General features: G+C 34.0%; 2 protein-coding genes and 1 pseudogene across 12 annotated transcripts; 1 reads left to right on the top strand and 2 right to left on the bottom strand.

Annotated features, from left to right (window-relative positions):
* Positions 1–2,807: 2,807 nt before the first annotated feature.
* Positions 2,808–8,119, top strand: LOC114317851 (protein DGS1, mitochondrial-like). 11 transcript variants are annotated; one of them, XR_014349066.1, is made up of 11 exons: positions 2,808–3,152; positions 3,374–3,473; positions 4,459–4,524; positions 5,153–5,290; positions 5,508–5,669; positions 5,770–5,834; positions 5,948–6,033; positions 6,114–6,209; positions 7,331–7,615; positions 7,703–7,761; positions 7,942–8,119. XR_014349066.1 is itself a non-coding variant. In XM_082902560.1 (11 exons), exons 4-6 carry the CDS (start codon positions 4,921–4,923, stop codon positions 5,574–5,576), a joined length of 234 nt encoding a protein of 77 aa, XP_082758686.1. In that variant the 5' UTR covers positions 2,811–3,152; positions 3,374–3,473; positions 4,462–4,524; positions 4,865–4,920; the 3' UTR covers positions 5,577–5,669; positions 5,948–6,033; positions 6,114–6,209; positions 7,331–7,615; positions 7,703–7,761; positions 7,942–8,119. The 11 variants fall into 11 exon arrangements, 7 of the variants coding, with proteins under 7 accessions (XP_082758686.1, XP_082758685.1, XP_082758684.1 ...); XR_014349064.1 differs by having other exon boundaries at positions 2,811–3,152; positions 4,462–4,524; XM_082902560.1 differs by lacking the exon at positions 5,770–5,834 and adding an exon at positions 4,865–4,947 and having other exon boundaries at positions 2,811–3,152; positions 4,462–4,524.
* A 4,345-nt stretch (positions 8,120–12,464) lies between these two features.
* On the bottom strand, positions 12,465–13,103 carry LOC114317634 (late embryogenesis abundant protein At1g64065). The gene has a single exon (XM_028264400.2). The coding sequence runs from the start codon at positions 13,101–13,103 to the stop codon at positions 12,465–12,467; it is 639 nt and encodes a 212-aa protein (XP_028120201.1).
* Positions 13,104–14,946: 1,843 nt separating this feature from the next.
* LOC114317630 (chorismate mutase 1, chloroplastic-like) lies at positions 14,947–17,254 on the bottom strand (annotated as a pseudogene).
* Between the last annotated feature and the right edge of the window lie 202 nt (positions 17,255–17,456).

Genomic DNA, 17,456 nt, shown 5'->3' with positions numbered 1-17,456 from the left:
CCGTTGTCAAAGGACCAAAGTCGTTTCAGTCTTTACGCACAGTCGATAATGTTGTGCATGATACATTTAAATTAGCATGTATTGCAAGGGGGCTTTTAGAAGATGATGAAGAATGGATACAATGCTTGAAAGAGGCTGTAGTCATAAAAATTGGGTATCAATTGAGAAGATTGTTTAGTATTATTCTCACCCAGTGCTCTCCACTAAATCCATATGCATTATGGAATCAATTTTCAACGCATATATGTGATGATCTTGCACATAAGATTTGTACATTGTTTGTCATTTCTAAACCAACTGAGGCTCAAATTGAAGATTATGGTCTCCATCTTTTGAATCAAATGCTTCATGAATCAGACAAAAGTTTAATTGACTTCCCACCCATGCCACAACCTACTGCAAATTGGAGTGCAGTAGTTGGTAATCGATTAATAGTTGAACATCAACAACTGCAGAGTGAGGCAGAACATGCAGATCCACAAATTACTATTGATTGTCTCAATAATGGACAGCGGAATGCTTATAATATAATCACTTCTTCAGTTTTTCAAAATAAAGGAACTGTTTTCTTTCTGAATGGGGGTGCAGGAACAGGGAAAACATTTCTATACAATACGATTGCATTAAAATGTCGTAGCCTTGGGCATATCGTTGTTACTGTGGCTTCGTCTGGAATTGCATCACTGTTACTGGTAGGAGGTCGCACTGCACATTCAACATTTTCCATTCCGTTAGATGTCTTGGAAAATTCACTTTGTGGGTTTAGCAAACAATCATTACAAGCTGAGTTATTTAGAGAAACAAAACTCATAATTTGGGATGAAGTTCCTATGCAACATAGACATTGTGTTGAGGCAGTTGATCGTACATTGAGGGACATTTGTGATAGTGAAAAGCCATTTGGGGGTATTACTGTTGTTCTTGGAGGAGACTTTCGACAAATCTTACCAGTTATACCCAAAGGAGTTCGTGAGCAAATTGTGAATGCATCATTAAGACACTCTGTTCTATGGAAGCATATATATATCTTGACTTTGGATTTGAATATGCGCTTGAATCATGAAGGCCATGAAAATGCTAATTTTGCAAATTTCTTAATGGAGGTAACACTACTTTAACCTGTATTATATAGATTTTAAATTAATAAATTGTGTTTACACTTACTCTTTTATTGATTTCACTTTTTTTTAGATTGGGACCAATCCTCAAGAAATCGTTAACCTTCCATCAACAATACACAAATGTCAAGATTTGAATGAATTACTCTCTACAGTTTATCCACAATTGAATATGATAGAGACGTCAACCCCAACATTTTTAACTGAACGCACAATTCTATCTGCGCGTAACGATGATGTCAGTGACATTAATACTACTGCGTTGAATATCTTTCCAGGGAGATTATATACTTATCTTGCAGCAGATAAAATGTCTGAAGATAATGAAATTGATCCTACCATTACAAATAGATATCCTAATGAATATTTAAATTCATTGGATCCTCCTGGGTTGCCAACTTTTAAGTTAGAGTTGAAAGTGGGTTGTCCTATAATATTGTTGAGAAACATTGCACCGAAAGATGGACTATGTAATGGTACAAGATTGATGGTTACTAGGTGCGGCACTCGCATAATTGAAGCTCAAATTTTAACTGGAGAAAAGTTTGGCAATTTGGCATTCATACCAAGGATATCTTTGACACCATCTTCTTCAGAAATGCCTTTCCAAATGACAAGACGTCAATTTCCAGTCTGATTGGCATATGCCTTGACCATTAATAAATCTCAAGGACAATCTGTGAAATTTGTTGGGGTTGATTTGCGTATACCAGTATTTAGCCATGGGCAATTATATGTGGCATTGTCTAGATGTACATCATTTGATCGTATAAGTATTCTCCCTCCTAAAGATAATTTGGATTCTACTACAAATATTGTTTATCCTGAAGTGTTGCTGTAGTACTCTATGCAGATTAAATGACGTTTTATTAGAAGGTAACCACGTAGATTTATTTCTGTTGATTATATAACTTTTTAAAAAATTTCAATTTAATAATAATTTGAAATTTGGACTTTTGTAGGATTGGACCGAAAAATCTATGGAGCTTAAAAGGAGAAATACGACTACCTTGCTTTGATGGGGATGTAATAAGGTAATTTCAATCTGAAAATATTTTGACATGTATATTTCCAACACATGTACTAATCTATATTTTTTTTGTTTCCACAAATTACCAGATTGTTGTGCATATTCCTCATTGGGGATACATAAAAGTTGATACAAAGACTTTTTGGAAAGTAATGAGGAGGAAGTTTGGGCAAACGCATATTTGAAGACATGTTATTGACACATCTTTTGTAAAGCATACATATTTTTGGTGTATGACAATATAATTTTTTGTGTATGACATGTTAGTGACACATCTTTTGTAAAGCTTTAACTCACTTTTTGTAAAGTTTTAACCTACTCTTTTGGTGTATGACAGTATAACTTTATTTCTATTTTTTGTTCAGTGTTTACACTTTTTTTTACTGCCTTTTATATTTTGATATGCAATATAACTTTAAATCTTAAATGTTTGTTTCTTAATTTGCATTAAGATTAGGGAGAGTTGTCATTTTATTTGATTTTTGTAGAGCGTGTAATACAAGCAAAATATTTCAATATATTTTTTCAGTATCTTTATTAAAAAATGACATAAACTGTATAAATTTCAACATAATACGTATAAATTATAACTGTATTTTAATTTTAAAATTATTTACACCGTGCCTTTAGGCACGGTCATACGCTAGTATATATATAGTATCACAGTGGAAACACAAACAAATAAAATCCTCTCCTCCCGTCTTCTCCTCTCCCCCTCTCTCCACTCACTTAGCAATAACTAGGGTTTTATTATCTTTCTCTCCCCTGTATTAGAAACCCTAGCTTTGAAACTCTCATCCCCAACAACAACAATCACCATCAGCGTTGGATTTGCCATCACCGATCCGCCGTTACCCGTCGCGTAGCACCTCCTTCTGTCGCAGAACCACCACCTTAGTGCCGACGATGACAGATCTTGAAGGACGACCAAACCCTAGAGAGCTACGGATAATTCAATCGATTCTCACTGTACTCATTTTTTGTACATGTGAATGTAGATATAGGTATTAGCATTGGAATTTGAGTTAAATGCTTTGGTACCCAACTCAATTTCATCTATAATCCATTATCCATCAATCTCTCTGTTTTTCTAGAATTTCCAATTTAACACTAAAAAACACTCATCAATTTCATATGTGAACTCTTTCTATGATTTCCGTTCACCAGATTTTTGTTTCACTCTCTTTCTCACCTGCATGTATTTCTCATTATTCTCTCTCACTAGCTTTCAAATGATACTTTCCAACCATCAATGCCGGCTCTAAAAATCAACATCTTCAGTGGGTTTCATTGAGTTTTGTCTCATACGAACTTGACAAGTAAAGGTTGGTACTTTGAATTTGCTTTGTATGTTTCTTCGAACTTCAAAGTTAAAGACTACTTTTTGAATTTTTTTATTGTATTATTTGTGTTCAATGTGCCCAAAGACTATCTATTCATCATTTCCTGACTTTTTATTGTATTATTTGTGTTCAATGTGCCCAAAGACTATCTATTCATCCTTTCCTGACTTTGAGTTTACAACAAGAAACTGAAAATCTGAGATTGGTGGGTCAGCAAATATGAGTGAAAAATCAAAAAACATATTTGGTGTTGGTGAAATTCTACCAATAAAGATTTTGAGTATTTTGTCATTAGAAGATCTGGGAAGTGAAAATTTGTGGTTTAGGGTAAGAAATTAACAAGTGTGAGATTGAGGGAACAAAACCACATAAAAATTAGAGATGCGTTGTAATTAAAATCTTATATAGTCAAGAAGATTTCAAGATTTGTGAGGTAGGGTGATGCAAAGCCCATATAAAAAAAACAGAGGTGGATTGTTTTCAATCAGGCCAGCATTGTGAATTTGTGACTTTGAGAGTTGCAAAATCTATACAAATTCCAAGGTGGGTTGATTTCAGAAAGTATAACAGTTGAGTGAATTCTTACATCTAGTAGAAATCACAGCAAGAAGTGACTTCATTGAACTCTTGAGAATGTCTCAGTATTGACCTGGTAATATTTTTCTCATGTTTAGGGTGCTTTTCAAAATACTTAGTTGGCTGCTTAGAAGAAGGCATAAGTCAATGAATTTGTTTAATACTTTTCATTTTTTTATCTGACTACATAGTATTTCTTTAATCACTAGCTATTGTGTATGCAGTTATGAGCCAAAACATGAATACATTTTTTCTGACCTTGCCCTTGTGCTTTTCATTATCATTACCATTTGTTCATCTGCATACAAGATGAACTCGTGAAAATACTCGTCCATTGTGACAAAATATACTGAGAAACACATGCACCTAATTATTGTTTGTTTGTTTGCAGCAGAGCTTGAAGCAAGAATCAATGGAATGGGTCATATGGCCACCCAAGGTTGCTTGATTTGAGAAGGTTAGTCCTTTGTGTTTTGATCTTATTATCCTTATAGACTAACATAATTGTTTAATGAATTATGTTTCAATTGTGCATCAAATAATTTTTATAGTTATGTCTAGATGGACGACTGGTTTAATTGAAAAGATGGTTTTAAGAGTAGTTTTCTTTCTCTATTGGAAGTCATTGATCCTACAGTTCAATTTTGGAGATAACGTATTTAATCATAGAACCGGACCTTAATCTCTCACATAGGGTGAGAGTGGAATCCACTTAAAATATAGATTGAATCTATGGAATTCTTTCTTCTTGTGATTCGAATAATCTATTCACGGGGCTGAATCTACAAAGCATGTAGATGATTTGATCGGAACCGAATTGGTCCTCAAAATTGTTCCGAACTAGAGGAAGTTAATGGCGTCAACTTTGTACTCTAATCCAGTACGAATTCTTATCTCTGTCTCATAAATTTCATTTAATTATTTTACTTCTCGCATTTGATTTGTTATTGTTTTAATTGATATTTGGTGATTTAACATATATAGATTTGTATATTTTGATCAAAGCCTTTTGCTCTATTTGACTATGATTCTGTTTTTGAGATACAAAAGTTTCTTCTGGACTAATTTCTTGTTGGTTGATACAGATTTATATAGAGGTTGACAAATTCGGTGAGGAATTAGTAAAGCATTCTGAGAAGTCATTGCCCTTATTATTGGTCACTATTAATGGTTTATTTTCAAAATTGGAGGCGTCAATTGGCCATTTTCATACAGTGTGTCAGGTCACTTCTCTCACTAATGACCTACTTTGTTTTCCTCTGGCTTTCCCTGTTGTAGTTGCAATTTACCTTTGTATTATTTTCCTCTCTTTTCTTTTGTTTTTCTCTTTTAACTTCTAATTTTATTGATAAACATAAAGCATCAAAAGAAGGTAGAACTACTTACCATTAATTTTGATGTACTTTTATACCATTTTTTGTTTGTGTAATTACTGTGCAGAGTGACTCTTCTGTTGATGGGAGCTATTCATTCCCTCTAATGTTTGAGAAATTTCCAGAAGTGAACTAGGAAGGCTCTCAATGGACAGATTGTGAGATTAGAGATGCTATCAACTTAATTTATGAAAATCTACACAAGCTGGATTCTTACTTAAATGTCATTGTAAGAGTCTAAACATTCTTACTTATGCTTTCTGATTTTTCTTCAAAGTTTGTGGTTGTGTTTTATTACTAAGAATTGTTTGTGGTTGTGTCATTGTAAGACTTTGGAAGGACTTATTAGCCAATAAAAGTTTGAAAAATCTCGAGCCTATAGTCTTGATAAAAGGTTTTGTTGTTTTTTATTTGGTCACAAGTTTCCTCATTTATATTTTTTTACCTGTGCTACTCACTAATATAGCTATTTTGGTTGTGCTCTGATTTGCCTTTCTTAACTTTCAGCCACTTCCATTTTGTTCATGAGTTTGTAACTATACTGATGGACTTTGCAATTTTGTTTTCTGGGGGTATTGCCTTGGTTGTGGAAGGTGAGTGGTTTGTTGTTAGATTATGGATTGGTTGTGCTAAAACACTATTCTCTGTATCTAATTTTTCCTCTTTACTCTAGACATCAGGAGACTTCCTTGTGTACATGGGTCTTAACGCAAAGAATGAAATAGTGCACACCCTTGCATTTTTGGCCGGTGTTATGTTTTGGTCACAGGTGCACATATCAACCTTCTTTTTGATCTAAATATAATGAATGTCTGGTTTACTTGTTATGATGTGCCATTTTCTGCTTTAAAAGTGAATTTCTTCAAATTATGTCTTTAGAATCATGCTAACTATATTTAAGCAGCCAAGAAGCTTTAGTTAGAACTTAGATGTGTATAATAAGTTAGCAAAAGTTGCAACACTTTTGTTACAAGATTAATATCTAAACAGTTGGAGACGTTAGATCTAGAGAAAGCATCTCGTTCGCATATCCCACTTCCTTAGCTGGAAAGGAACAGTCTAACACATAGTCCTAAAAAACACACACATTATGAGTACCCTGAAAAGTGCAACCTCCATGTACTACCCAACTTTTGCTTGGTTTCTTTTTATTTGGTTTTGATTTGTGACACCAGCAACACATCAATGACCCTATGCAATTTTCTGCTAATAAAGACTATTTATTGTTGAAACCGTTCCTTCAAATTTATGGCTTGTATGTTTGTGGGGGTAAAACCAATTCATCTTATAGGTGGGACTTTTCCTAATTACTCATTTTCAATCTCAACTTTCCAATTAATCATTTTACGTCCAGCCATAGACAGTTTCATGAATGAAGAAATGAATACTTTGTCTTTGAATAAATGGTCCCTTGATTCTAGTTGCTAGATTAAGAAATTACATGTTTGGTTCTTTTTATTTTTAAAGAATTTATATAAGATGTTGTACAAATATTTCTTGTTTAAATTATTGATTGAGATGTCAATTTCTTTAAATCATCTTCAAATCTAATTAAGGCAGGTCAAAATTTTCTTCAACGTTCTTTTTAAATTTCATCAAAACACTGGTAGTCTAATATAAGATGTTGTACATATATTTGCTGGTAGTCTACTGGGAACTCTGGACTTATAAAACTGTAACTTACAATGTCCATCAAAATTTGAATTTGCACACTAATTGGGAGTTTAATTGTTATTTTCTTTAGTCGAACTTTTGTTGCTTATTTCCTGTGCCTTTGTTCCTTAGTGTTCCATTTGTCAAATAGATTTTTTTTTCAACTTCTATCATGTTATTTTTTGCCATCTTATCTTTTTGGTCTCTTCCTAACGAACCTGCTCTTTCATCATCCAGGATTGGATGTATACTTCTTTCTGTTGGACAGGGTGAATTCCATGGTGACGTGATGCATACTCTGAAGTTTGTTGTGAACTAGTCAGACTACACTGTGCATACATTAAGAAATGTCACAGAGTATCTATTACTTGCGAAAACCATTAATATGGTCCAGGTTTTTCTTCCTTCAAATGACAAAGATGAAATTGACAAGTTGAATGCAGATTTATATACTGCAGTAGATACATTGAGCTAGAAAACAAGTGAAAATTCTGAAACAATACAGAGAGTCTTCAATACAGTGTATGAGTTCACAACCTTGGTATTATCATCAAATTTAGATTTTGTATTGACCTCAAAATGTTGACTGGCAAAAAACCTTAATTGCAGGCGATCGACACTGATCATTATTGCTGTGTTGATGCTTGTTCTATCTCTTATTGGTCTTGGTACGTATCATTGGAAATTCACATTGATGATTTCTTGCACGTGGCTCTTCTTCACTGTTATCCACTTGTAAAATTTATTTTTGTTGCAGTGCTATCCATTCTTGGGCACAAACATGCAATTCACATGTTTATTCATATTCATCAGCGGTTTCTGGATTAATTTATGTTTTCATTTTTCAGGTCAGAAATTTTTTAGAGTGATGCAAAATATGGTCCAAGAATTAAAGAACTTAGATTTTTAGGTTTTTTCATTTTTTAATATATGTAAGCACAATTAATTTTTTTTATTTAATTCCTTTGTATATACTTTTGAATATTTAATTTTCATTTATGAAATATATGACATTATTCTATTTAATATGTGATTATGATTCAAAATATAGTATATAGTGTGTATTACATTCTTCAAATGTGCATATAAAAATAATAATGACTATTTTTCAAATATGTCGAACCCCTTTTTTTTATCACAGATTTTATTAGTTATTAATCACACTTAAAAGATGTGATGTAAATATTTTTAATCACACTTACAAGACGTAATCTAAATGTTATTAATCACACTTAAAATGTGTGATCTAAATGTTATTAATCGTGATTAAAAATGACCATTTTTAATCACACTTCCAAAGATCTCACTTAAAAGGTGTGATCTAAATATTTTTAATCACTTAAAAGATTTTTAATCACACTTAAAAGATGCGATCTAAATATTTTTAATCACACTTAAAAGATTTTTAATCACACTTAAAATGTGTGATCTAAATGTTATTAAGCACACTTAAAAAGTGTGATTAAAAATGACCACTTTTAATCACACTCCCAAAGATCACACTTTAATAAAACTTAAAAGGTGTGATTAAATAACATACATCACACAAAAAAAGTGTGATCTTTATCTGTTTTTGTAGTAATGACATGTTATGTAACTGGACTTAAATTAAAGATTTTGGTAATATATCCGGGTAATAAAATTTGGGGTGTGACACAATCTTTTTTTTTTTTTTTTTTTTTTTTTTTCTACTCTGTCTTTCCCTTTGCTTTAACCTCAAATAGGTTTCTATCTTTAAACCTATTTGAATTTGAGGCGGAGGAGAGGGTATTATACCTATATCATAGTGAGCATGGTTATACACCAGGCAAACCACCTAAGTTTCTCCTTAGCGCACTACCTAAGTCGCCCCCTTGGTGTACTCTCTAAGCCGCCCCTTGGCGCACTACCCGGAGTCGTCCCCTTGGCGCACTACTTAAGCTGCCTCCTTGGCTCATTTTGTTCCTTTCCAAGCCGCCCTTTGGCGCACATGGTTTCTTTCGAAGCTGCCTTTTGGCGCACATGGTTCCTTCCCAAGCCACTCCCTGGCGCACTTCTTCATCTATTGCTATTACCGTTCAACACCACGTCATAAGTTACATATATGCCACGTTTACTGGTTCAACACCCATTCTTCTTCTATAATGGTTTGGCACGACCATAAACTATTTCTCGGTGTTAGCTTTGTTAGCTCCGACCCTGTTCTTACAATGGTTCGATATGATCATAAACTATTTTCCAACATTAGCTCCGGCCTTTGATCTATCTCAAGCGCCCTTGCGCTCTCATTCGGACTTTGCAATTCATTTGCCTTGGATCTATTCATATTTTATTTTATTTTTAGTCTTAATTTCTCTCTCCAAACTCAAGTTGGTATCCCTACTTAAGTTTGAGGGGAGTGTTAAATATAGTAACTGTATATTCTATCTATCATACATACTATATTATATTTATTATCATACTTATGTTTCTCTCCTCTTATATAAAGGAGTCTTGTATACATTGTTACAATATTCAATATGACACAAATTTCTCTTTCTCTCTCTTTTAGATATTGTAACAATCACTCTTATTATTCTACTTTGTATAAGGTCATATCCTATGTTCACGAATTTCTAAGAGTGGGTTAGTCTCTGTTTAGTAGAACATGGGTTGACCTGGTTTGGCTATTTGGATTGACTAATTGGTATTTGGAGCTAATTTATGGTCCTGCTTGTCTTCAGGAGTATATGAAAAATAACCACTACACGTCATAAGTTAGATGTATGTCACGTTTACTGGTTCAACACCCATTCTTCTCTATAAGAGTTGAACTCGCAATCTCCCAACAACCACAAAATAGTGCTACACTATAATAAGATTAAAACTTTGATTAAGTAATAATTAAGTTCATACCATTTGAATTTTTTTCTCTTCTAACTGCTTTTTACTCTTCTAACTTCAGATGAAAACAACCCTCCCCCCCCCCCAACATATATATATATATATATAACACTTAAGATTATTGCCAAGGTTTAAATTTTTTATTTTTTTTAATAATAATTTTTTTTTTCCAAAGAGAAGAAAAGGGAACATGAAAAGAAAAACTACATTTATGAGTTTTTTTAATTTTTTTTTTATTAATCAATAGAACATTATTTATAAGTATGAAAAATATTATATCATCAAACATACTACTAATCCACAATAGCTAAAAGGTTTACCAGCCCAATAACACAACCAATAAATGAAACACACTTAGCCCAAACCCCCATAATTGGGGAGAAATAAACCATTACAAAAGATATCAAACTCTTCTCTATAGGAGTTGAATTTATAATCTCACACTACAAAAGTTTTATACATCCATTAGGCCAAATTCTCTATAGGGGTTTTGTTTAATTAGAAAGAAAATTTGATAGAAGTGAAACTGAAAGAAAATGAGGTGAAAGAAAAGAAATAGAAAATAAAATATATTTTCTTATAAGCGTTTGATTAAGATGAAAATTTTATAAGAAAAAGATAGAAAAATTTAAAAGTTTAATCATAGATAACTCAGTCATTGAATTATTTTTTTAAATTTTTTTTACAAAAAATTAAAAATTAATTACAATGTTAATATAAGTTATCCCTTTCTCTTATAGCTTGAGTTGATAGTCAACAGTTCAATACCTAGTTATTGATGCTGAATCCGGATCCTCGGCCGCCCTTCTCGGCGGCCGTTCCCAGCAGCCCCCCAAAACGACGTCGTTTTGGGGGTTTTTTCATTTTTTTTTTGTTTTTTTCTTTTCTTCTTCTCCGCAGAACCAGAGGGGAGGGGAGGGGAGGGGAGGGGAAGAAGAGAGAGAGGAAGGGGAGGGGAGGGGGTCCGGATTCGCCGAAGACTCGCCGTCGCAGGTCATCGAGCTCGCCAGCCGTTCGATCATCGCCCGATCCAGCTCGTCACAGCAGCTGCACCGCTGTCGCCTCCGCCTCCGCCTCCTCCTCCTCCTCCTCCCCCGGTGATTATGGCCCCCTCCAGTCCGGCCCACCGGCGGCTCCCTCTTCTTCTCCCTTCCTCTCTCTCTTCTTCACCTCCCCTCCCCCTCTCTCTCTTCTTCACCTCCCCTCCCCTTTGGTTCTGTTCGAACGAGGAAGAAGAAAGAAAAAAAACCCAAAAAAACCCCCAAAACGACGTCGTTTTGGGGGCTGTTGGGAACGGCTGCCAGGTAGGGCGGCCGAGAATTTGGACTCATCGATGCTGGGCATTCTGTCAGAGGTCATTCCATTGATAGTTGTTAGATACCTGTTCTTCCATCGAATAGGTAACCTCTTTGTCAGAAGTCACTGTTCGGTATATCTCTCTAATAGAGTTTGGAGCCCAATTTATTTATTAAAAGAATTTAGTTTAATTTGGTGTTAGTTATAATATATTTTAATATATTATATCTACCTTTTAGAAGTTCAATAATAACAATTAGGTTTTGATAAAAACCTCAAGAATCAACCACATATTTATATATATTGTTTCTTCCGAAGGTGTAGTTGCTGATTTTATCTTTCTTGAGCGTTGCATCCGTGATTATCAATTTGGTGAGATAGTGCCTTTGTTCTTTGTATCAGAAAATCAAATCGTGCTGTGATTGTTTTTGGATTTGGCAACTGCTATACAAATTCGATTGACAAATTAGTTCGGTGGCTTGGTTAAAGTATTGTCAGTGAGCATGTTCGGTTGATTTGGGTATATTATTTTGAGTCTTCTATAATTCTATTTTGAAGATTTTTGTTCATTTATTTGGTGAGGTTTTTTTTTTTTTATTTGTAATTAATTGGAATTCACGTAAGGATGGTTTGTGAGACCATTCGTGTCTTGTTTGTAATCGTTTGAAAATTTTTTAGTTGATAGTGGAATCGAATTTTGATCTCGTGGACATACTTCACATTGAGAGAACCACGTAAAATTTTTGTGTGGCTGTTGATTTAATTTTTCTACATTAATTTTTATTCCTATTAATTAATTTACTTGTGAGAAATCATATATTTTCTCTTACTGTCACTTCGTATAGATTTATCAGATTGTACTAATCTCGGCCGACCATTGTGATCAGCTCTTTTTGGTTTTCTATAGCTGAACAAGTTTTGGTTTCGGGTTGTGGGCTTGCCCATCATTTTCTGGGTTTATCTGGGCTTGGGTTTCTTTGACAGAATTCTTGTCCTCCACAATTACATAATGACTACTTTTTATAATTTTTTAATTTCAAATTAAAACTCCTATAAATGTGAATTATAATTATAAGAATATCACCATGACTATATGACTATATGTAATACAATTAATGCTCCTGACCAATAAAACTCCACAAAAAAGATAAAAATGGACAAAATGGGATGTTTATTGATCATGAGAAAACACGAATGGCAAAATAATAAAATCCTAGAGCAAAACACTATGCTTGCAATTTTGATCTTGAATCCCCCTGCTTGTTATGTTAACAGTCATGGTACAGTTCATCTTCACCACAACATGCTTCTTGAATACTCCAATTATCTTCACCCTTCCATCGACCATGGTGTAGCTACTCATAAGCAATGTTCTCGAACTCCAATCGCTGCTAAATCTCTCAACACCCACCACTTTTTCTAGTATCACATCAATCGTGACATTCATTCGAAGCGTCCTCCTAGCCTTAGCAATGCCCGGAGGATTCCTTCCCTCCCCCACGACCATGCCGCCATAGTAAATGCTCGTGGTGGAGTTAGTAAATTTGAAGGAGGCCACATTTGGGTTTTTTACCGACACATCAACTATGACTGTTAAGTTTGTGGTAGGATTAACACGATCCAAACCTTGCACCATCATGGAGTTCATTTTCATCTCGGGTTCTTTGACTTTTAACACGGTAAAAATGAGCACTAAGAGGGTGACAGATAGGATTAACACGAGGGCGACGATGCAGCCACAACACTTGATGAATTTGAGGCTGCGGTGCTTCTTCAACTCCGTGGAGATGGCGTGATCGTCTTCGAAGATGATCCGGTGAGATGAGGGAGCTAAGGGCTTGATCTGTTCCATTTCGGTCATGGGTGGATGTTGGATTGGAGGTGGTGGTGGTGGTGGTGGTGGAGGTGGAGGGGGTGAGTTTTTGGTTGGTGAGAAATACCAAGAAATAATAATGGAGTGTTTGGTTGATTCTTTTTCATTTTAGTATTTCAGAGACGGCACAAACTACAACTATAAACCCATCAAAATCGTGGAGTCTTCGTATTTTTGTTTTCTTGTCTTCCAAACGCGTTAGCCCAGCATTTGAATATTGACTAGTGACTTTGTTTTGAGAAATTTTTTCCGTTTGCTCAATGGATACATCTACTAGTAATATACATTTGACTGATTCAAAAAACCAAACAATACATAGAAGCTTCTTTTGTATTGTTTATATATAATGTTATGTATTTTAATATTAAATGGATTTGACACATACACTTGGTAGTCTAGGTGATTTGATTAAAAAATTTATGAGACAAAAACACTACTTGGATCTTAGTTTAAAAGGTCCTTGATCGGCAATATAGTTCATTGGGGTGGTTTTGAGAACCTTAGGGGTTGTTTGATTATTCGATTGTAGCATAGAATTGAGATTATTAGTTGTAATACTCACATTTTAGTATTTATTTAGATTAGATTTCGATAAATATTCTGTATGAGAGGGTTCAAGAACACTGTTGCACTACTAAAAAAAATACTTGTTGCGACCACTACAAGCCGTCGCAAATAATAACAAAACAAGTCGCAAAAGACCTTTTGCGACGGCCTATGCGACGGCAAATGGGGGTCGCGAATGTGAGGGTGGCAAATATTTTTTGTGACCGCAAAACAACAGTCGCAAATTATTTGCGACCACTTAATCTACTTATGGCGACCATTGTTTTGCCGTCGCAAAAAAATTTAAAAAATGCCTATGATGTATTAGCGACCATCTTGTCACCATCGCAAAAAAATTATTAAAAAAAAATGCTTACAATGTTTTAACAATCTATATTATCATATATATATATATATTCAAATATTATATACAATAAATGTAAAGTGATATTTGCAAAAACTCTAATACTCATGTATTATTTTCCATCACTTCCCTCAACAAATTATCTTTCTTCACAAAAAAAAAAGAAAAAAGAAAAAAGAAAATGTACATACAAAATATAAATTTCTATACATGCAAAACAAATATTCATCAACCATCCTTAAAAGTATTTATACAAAATACTAATAGATTCAAGTACTCAAATAAAATAAAATAAAAAATTCTCAAATTTAGCTCTCAATATCACCCACCCAATCATATCAACTACTCCCTCAACACTACCTGCAAAACTATACATCAATATATTAGACATCATTCAAATTATCTTTGCTTGAGCAATAAATACCTATGAGGTTCATTTTAAACAGTCAAACAGTTTAGACCTTCAAGCTTAAATGTTATGCAAAGCAAACCACTTGAAGCTATTATATCCTGCAAACAAGAAATAATTCTTCTTGCAAATAACATTTAAGCTTCCTGTACTAGAATATAGATATGAAGCAAGACTGCCAATGTACATACAAAACCTGTAAACAAGAAATAATTCTTCTTGCAAATAAGAATGTAAGAAAGAAACTAACCATATTCTTCTGCAATTTCATTCCAATCAAGTAAAATTTCCTCCCTCCCAAATCCTCCTCTAACGTAATTGACAACATTCTCCACCCAACCTTTGTTTTCAGTCGCTAACCTCCTACAAAGAACCGGGTATTCCTTACCCTCTGGAACGTATTTAAGCTTTGAAAAATTGTAGTTCAAAAAAATCCAAATACAACTGAAGATATTAAAATATATTGATGAATGAGGTATTGATATTAATGCTAACTTGCGCTATTTCTTCATATTGTAGTATAATATACATATATGATTTTATTTTTAGAAATTGACCTTAATTCAATCAAACCTTCTCAATAAATATTCAACTTGAACTTCCTTTGTCAAGGGCATGATCCAGTCCCCATATAGGTCAGCAACCAAGCTTGGTTTTATTTTGCATACCGATCAGCTCCGTCTTCCTCTACATTATTATTATCAGTCACCTCTTTCCCATAAGTTTTGGCTTTCATCTCTACTCTCCTCTTTATCGTCTCTTCCACAGTGGGATACGTCAGCAAATCCATCAGCCGAGTCATGTCCTGCAAAATCACAAGCACCACAATTTAACAAAATCAAAGTGATCATGACCTGTTTCGGCACACAAGGTTTTGAAAAAGTTATACTAAAGGAATGGATGCATTGGGTGCATATGAAAAATAAAATATAAACTTGTGCTCTAATGGCAGCTTCATATGCATCTGGTGAAGCTCTAAATTTAGCCTCTGCTACAAATTTACCATAATGAATTCTCTTTGAGAAAGCCTACAAACAAAGTACATCAATACATAGAACGAATAGTTGCAAGTTAGAATGATTGGTTAATCCCCAAAACTATGTTAAATGCCATGCTTTGGGATATATAAAAAACATATTGAAAAACGTTATGCTAATATATATATATATATATATAATTAGTCAGCATATATCTGCAAAAGCAACAAATCCATCAATTACTTTACTTCTATCATGAGAAAGAATGTTGGATCATTAATGTAACTAGTGAACACTGTAGGCGGTCAGTAATACTTGGCAAATGGATCATTCACTGTTTTTTAACGGGGAAAATGTCTTGTTTATAATTCAGCATAGGATATTCAGTTTAGACTGCTTGCTTTATCATTTGTAGAAAATTAAACATGATGAGTTTCATGGACAAAATCAAATTAAAAACAAATCATCATCTACAAATAGGTGTGTTAAAGCTAGCACACACTCAGAAGCATTAAAATGCAGTTCACAGTACATTATTGCAGTAAAATCATCTCCTGTTCCAATAATTCATAGTTCAAACTAATCGAGATTAGTTATATGTTAAAAATGTATACCTGCAAGCAAATTGTGTCACAGACTGCAGCTGAACTGTAGCTACCATCATCTCCTTCCCTGACTAGTCTTGTAAGAAGATCCCTAAAATACATATCCCATATTTTATTGTTGATATTGATTGCATCAGCGATGGGATGAAGAACCTATTTGAATACATAAAACAAGGGGCTCTGTCAGCAATGGTTGGCATAAAAATTTGCAAGCACAAACAAGTGCATAGTGAGAAAGAGAGAGTTTAACAATTGTAATAGTTGATCCCAAGATTTTACTAAATTAACATCAAGATTATATTCTACACTTGGATTTGATAAAGTTTCATGCATGTAGCAAATCTATGTGGTTGACTTCATCAAATTAAATTGAGCTCAAGAAGTCATGAACAAGCACCCTCCAAGTTTGCCATGTTCCAATCCAAACTTCATAAATTTGCATGTTACGCATTATGTTACAAGCTATGCCAATGATAATTCTGGCTCAGAGTAAATTAACTAAAACCATTGTATCTATTGTCTTATCTGAGGGTACTACAGAGGTGGCAGCATTGGATTTGGTAAGTCATCTGGGAAGAAAGGATGCTCATCGGGACTCTTGTATCTTCCAACCTGATATGCACTAAAAAATAAATCAGAAACTAGCAATAAAATCATTCTATTTTCCTCCTTTCATAAATTAAGGCATAACATACCTGAGCATGAAGCTTTTTAGTTTCTTTGACCATGAAATCAACCGAGCGGTGGAACCCATCCATGAAAAAAGCGTTAGGGTCATATGTGTCAACATTGAAACAATATTGTGCTCTCTCCAGGAGGCTAAATATGATGCTGCCCTCTTGTCGAATTAAAGAATGTCTTATACCCTCTAGAGTAATATGAACATTAAAATGTTTCCAACAGATTGAGTACATCAACTACTAAACAGCAAAGTCCAAAAAAATAAAAAGAGAGAATGATTTTGAGCAGCCACTGTTCAGAAGGATGATAACCAAGCGATACACATCTGCTCCAGCATATGGATTTCACCAATAAGCAGAGCATTAACAATTGAAAGTAAAATCATATCATATATACAGATAAACAATGGCCTCCAAGTGCCACAGAACAATACATCAGTAGTTTAGCATATTTATTTCTTGAAACCATTCTTGTTGCAGGTTTCCAAGTAAAACATTCATAGATGAACAATGGCCTCCAAGTGCCATAGAACAATGCAAATGAAAAGATCAAAAACACTAATCTATTCAATCATGAGCATCTCATCGAACATAAAAAAAGATTGACTCACTGAATATAACAGCTACATAAACAATAAAGGATTGGATTGAACAGCTATATAATCTATTCAATTTTGTTATTTATCGAACGCTAAAAGGTCCGAATCTATTGTCAAGCAAATTACATAAGAGATGACAGAAATTTGGATAT

This window comes from Camellia sinensis, chromosome 13, assembly GCF_055761805.1.
Source record: "Camellia sinensis isolate YWXY chromosome 13, ASM5576180v1, whole genome shotgun sequence".
NCBI classification, from domain to species: Eukaryota; Viridiplantae; Streptophyta; class Magnoliopsida; order Ericales; family Theaceae; genus Camellia; species Camellia sinensis.
The sequence above is the reverse complement of the archived record's forward strand: the minus strand, read 5'-3'. Positions and strand labels throughout refer to the sequence as shown.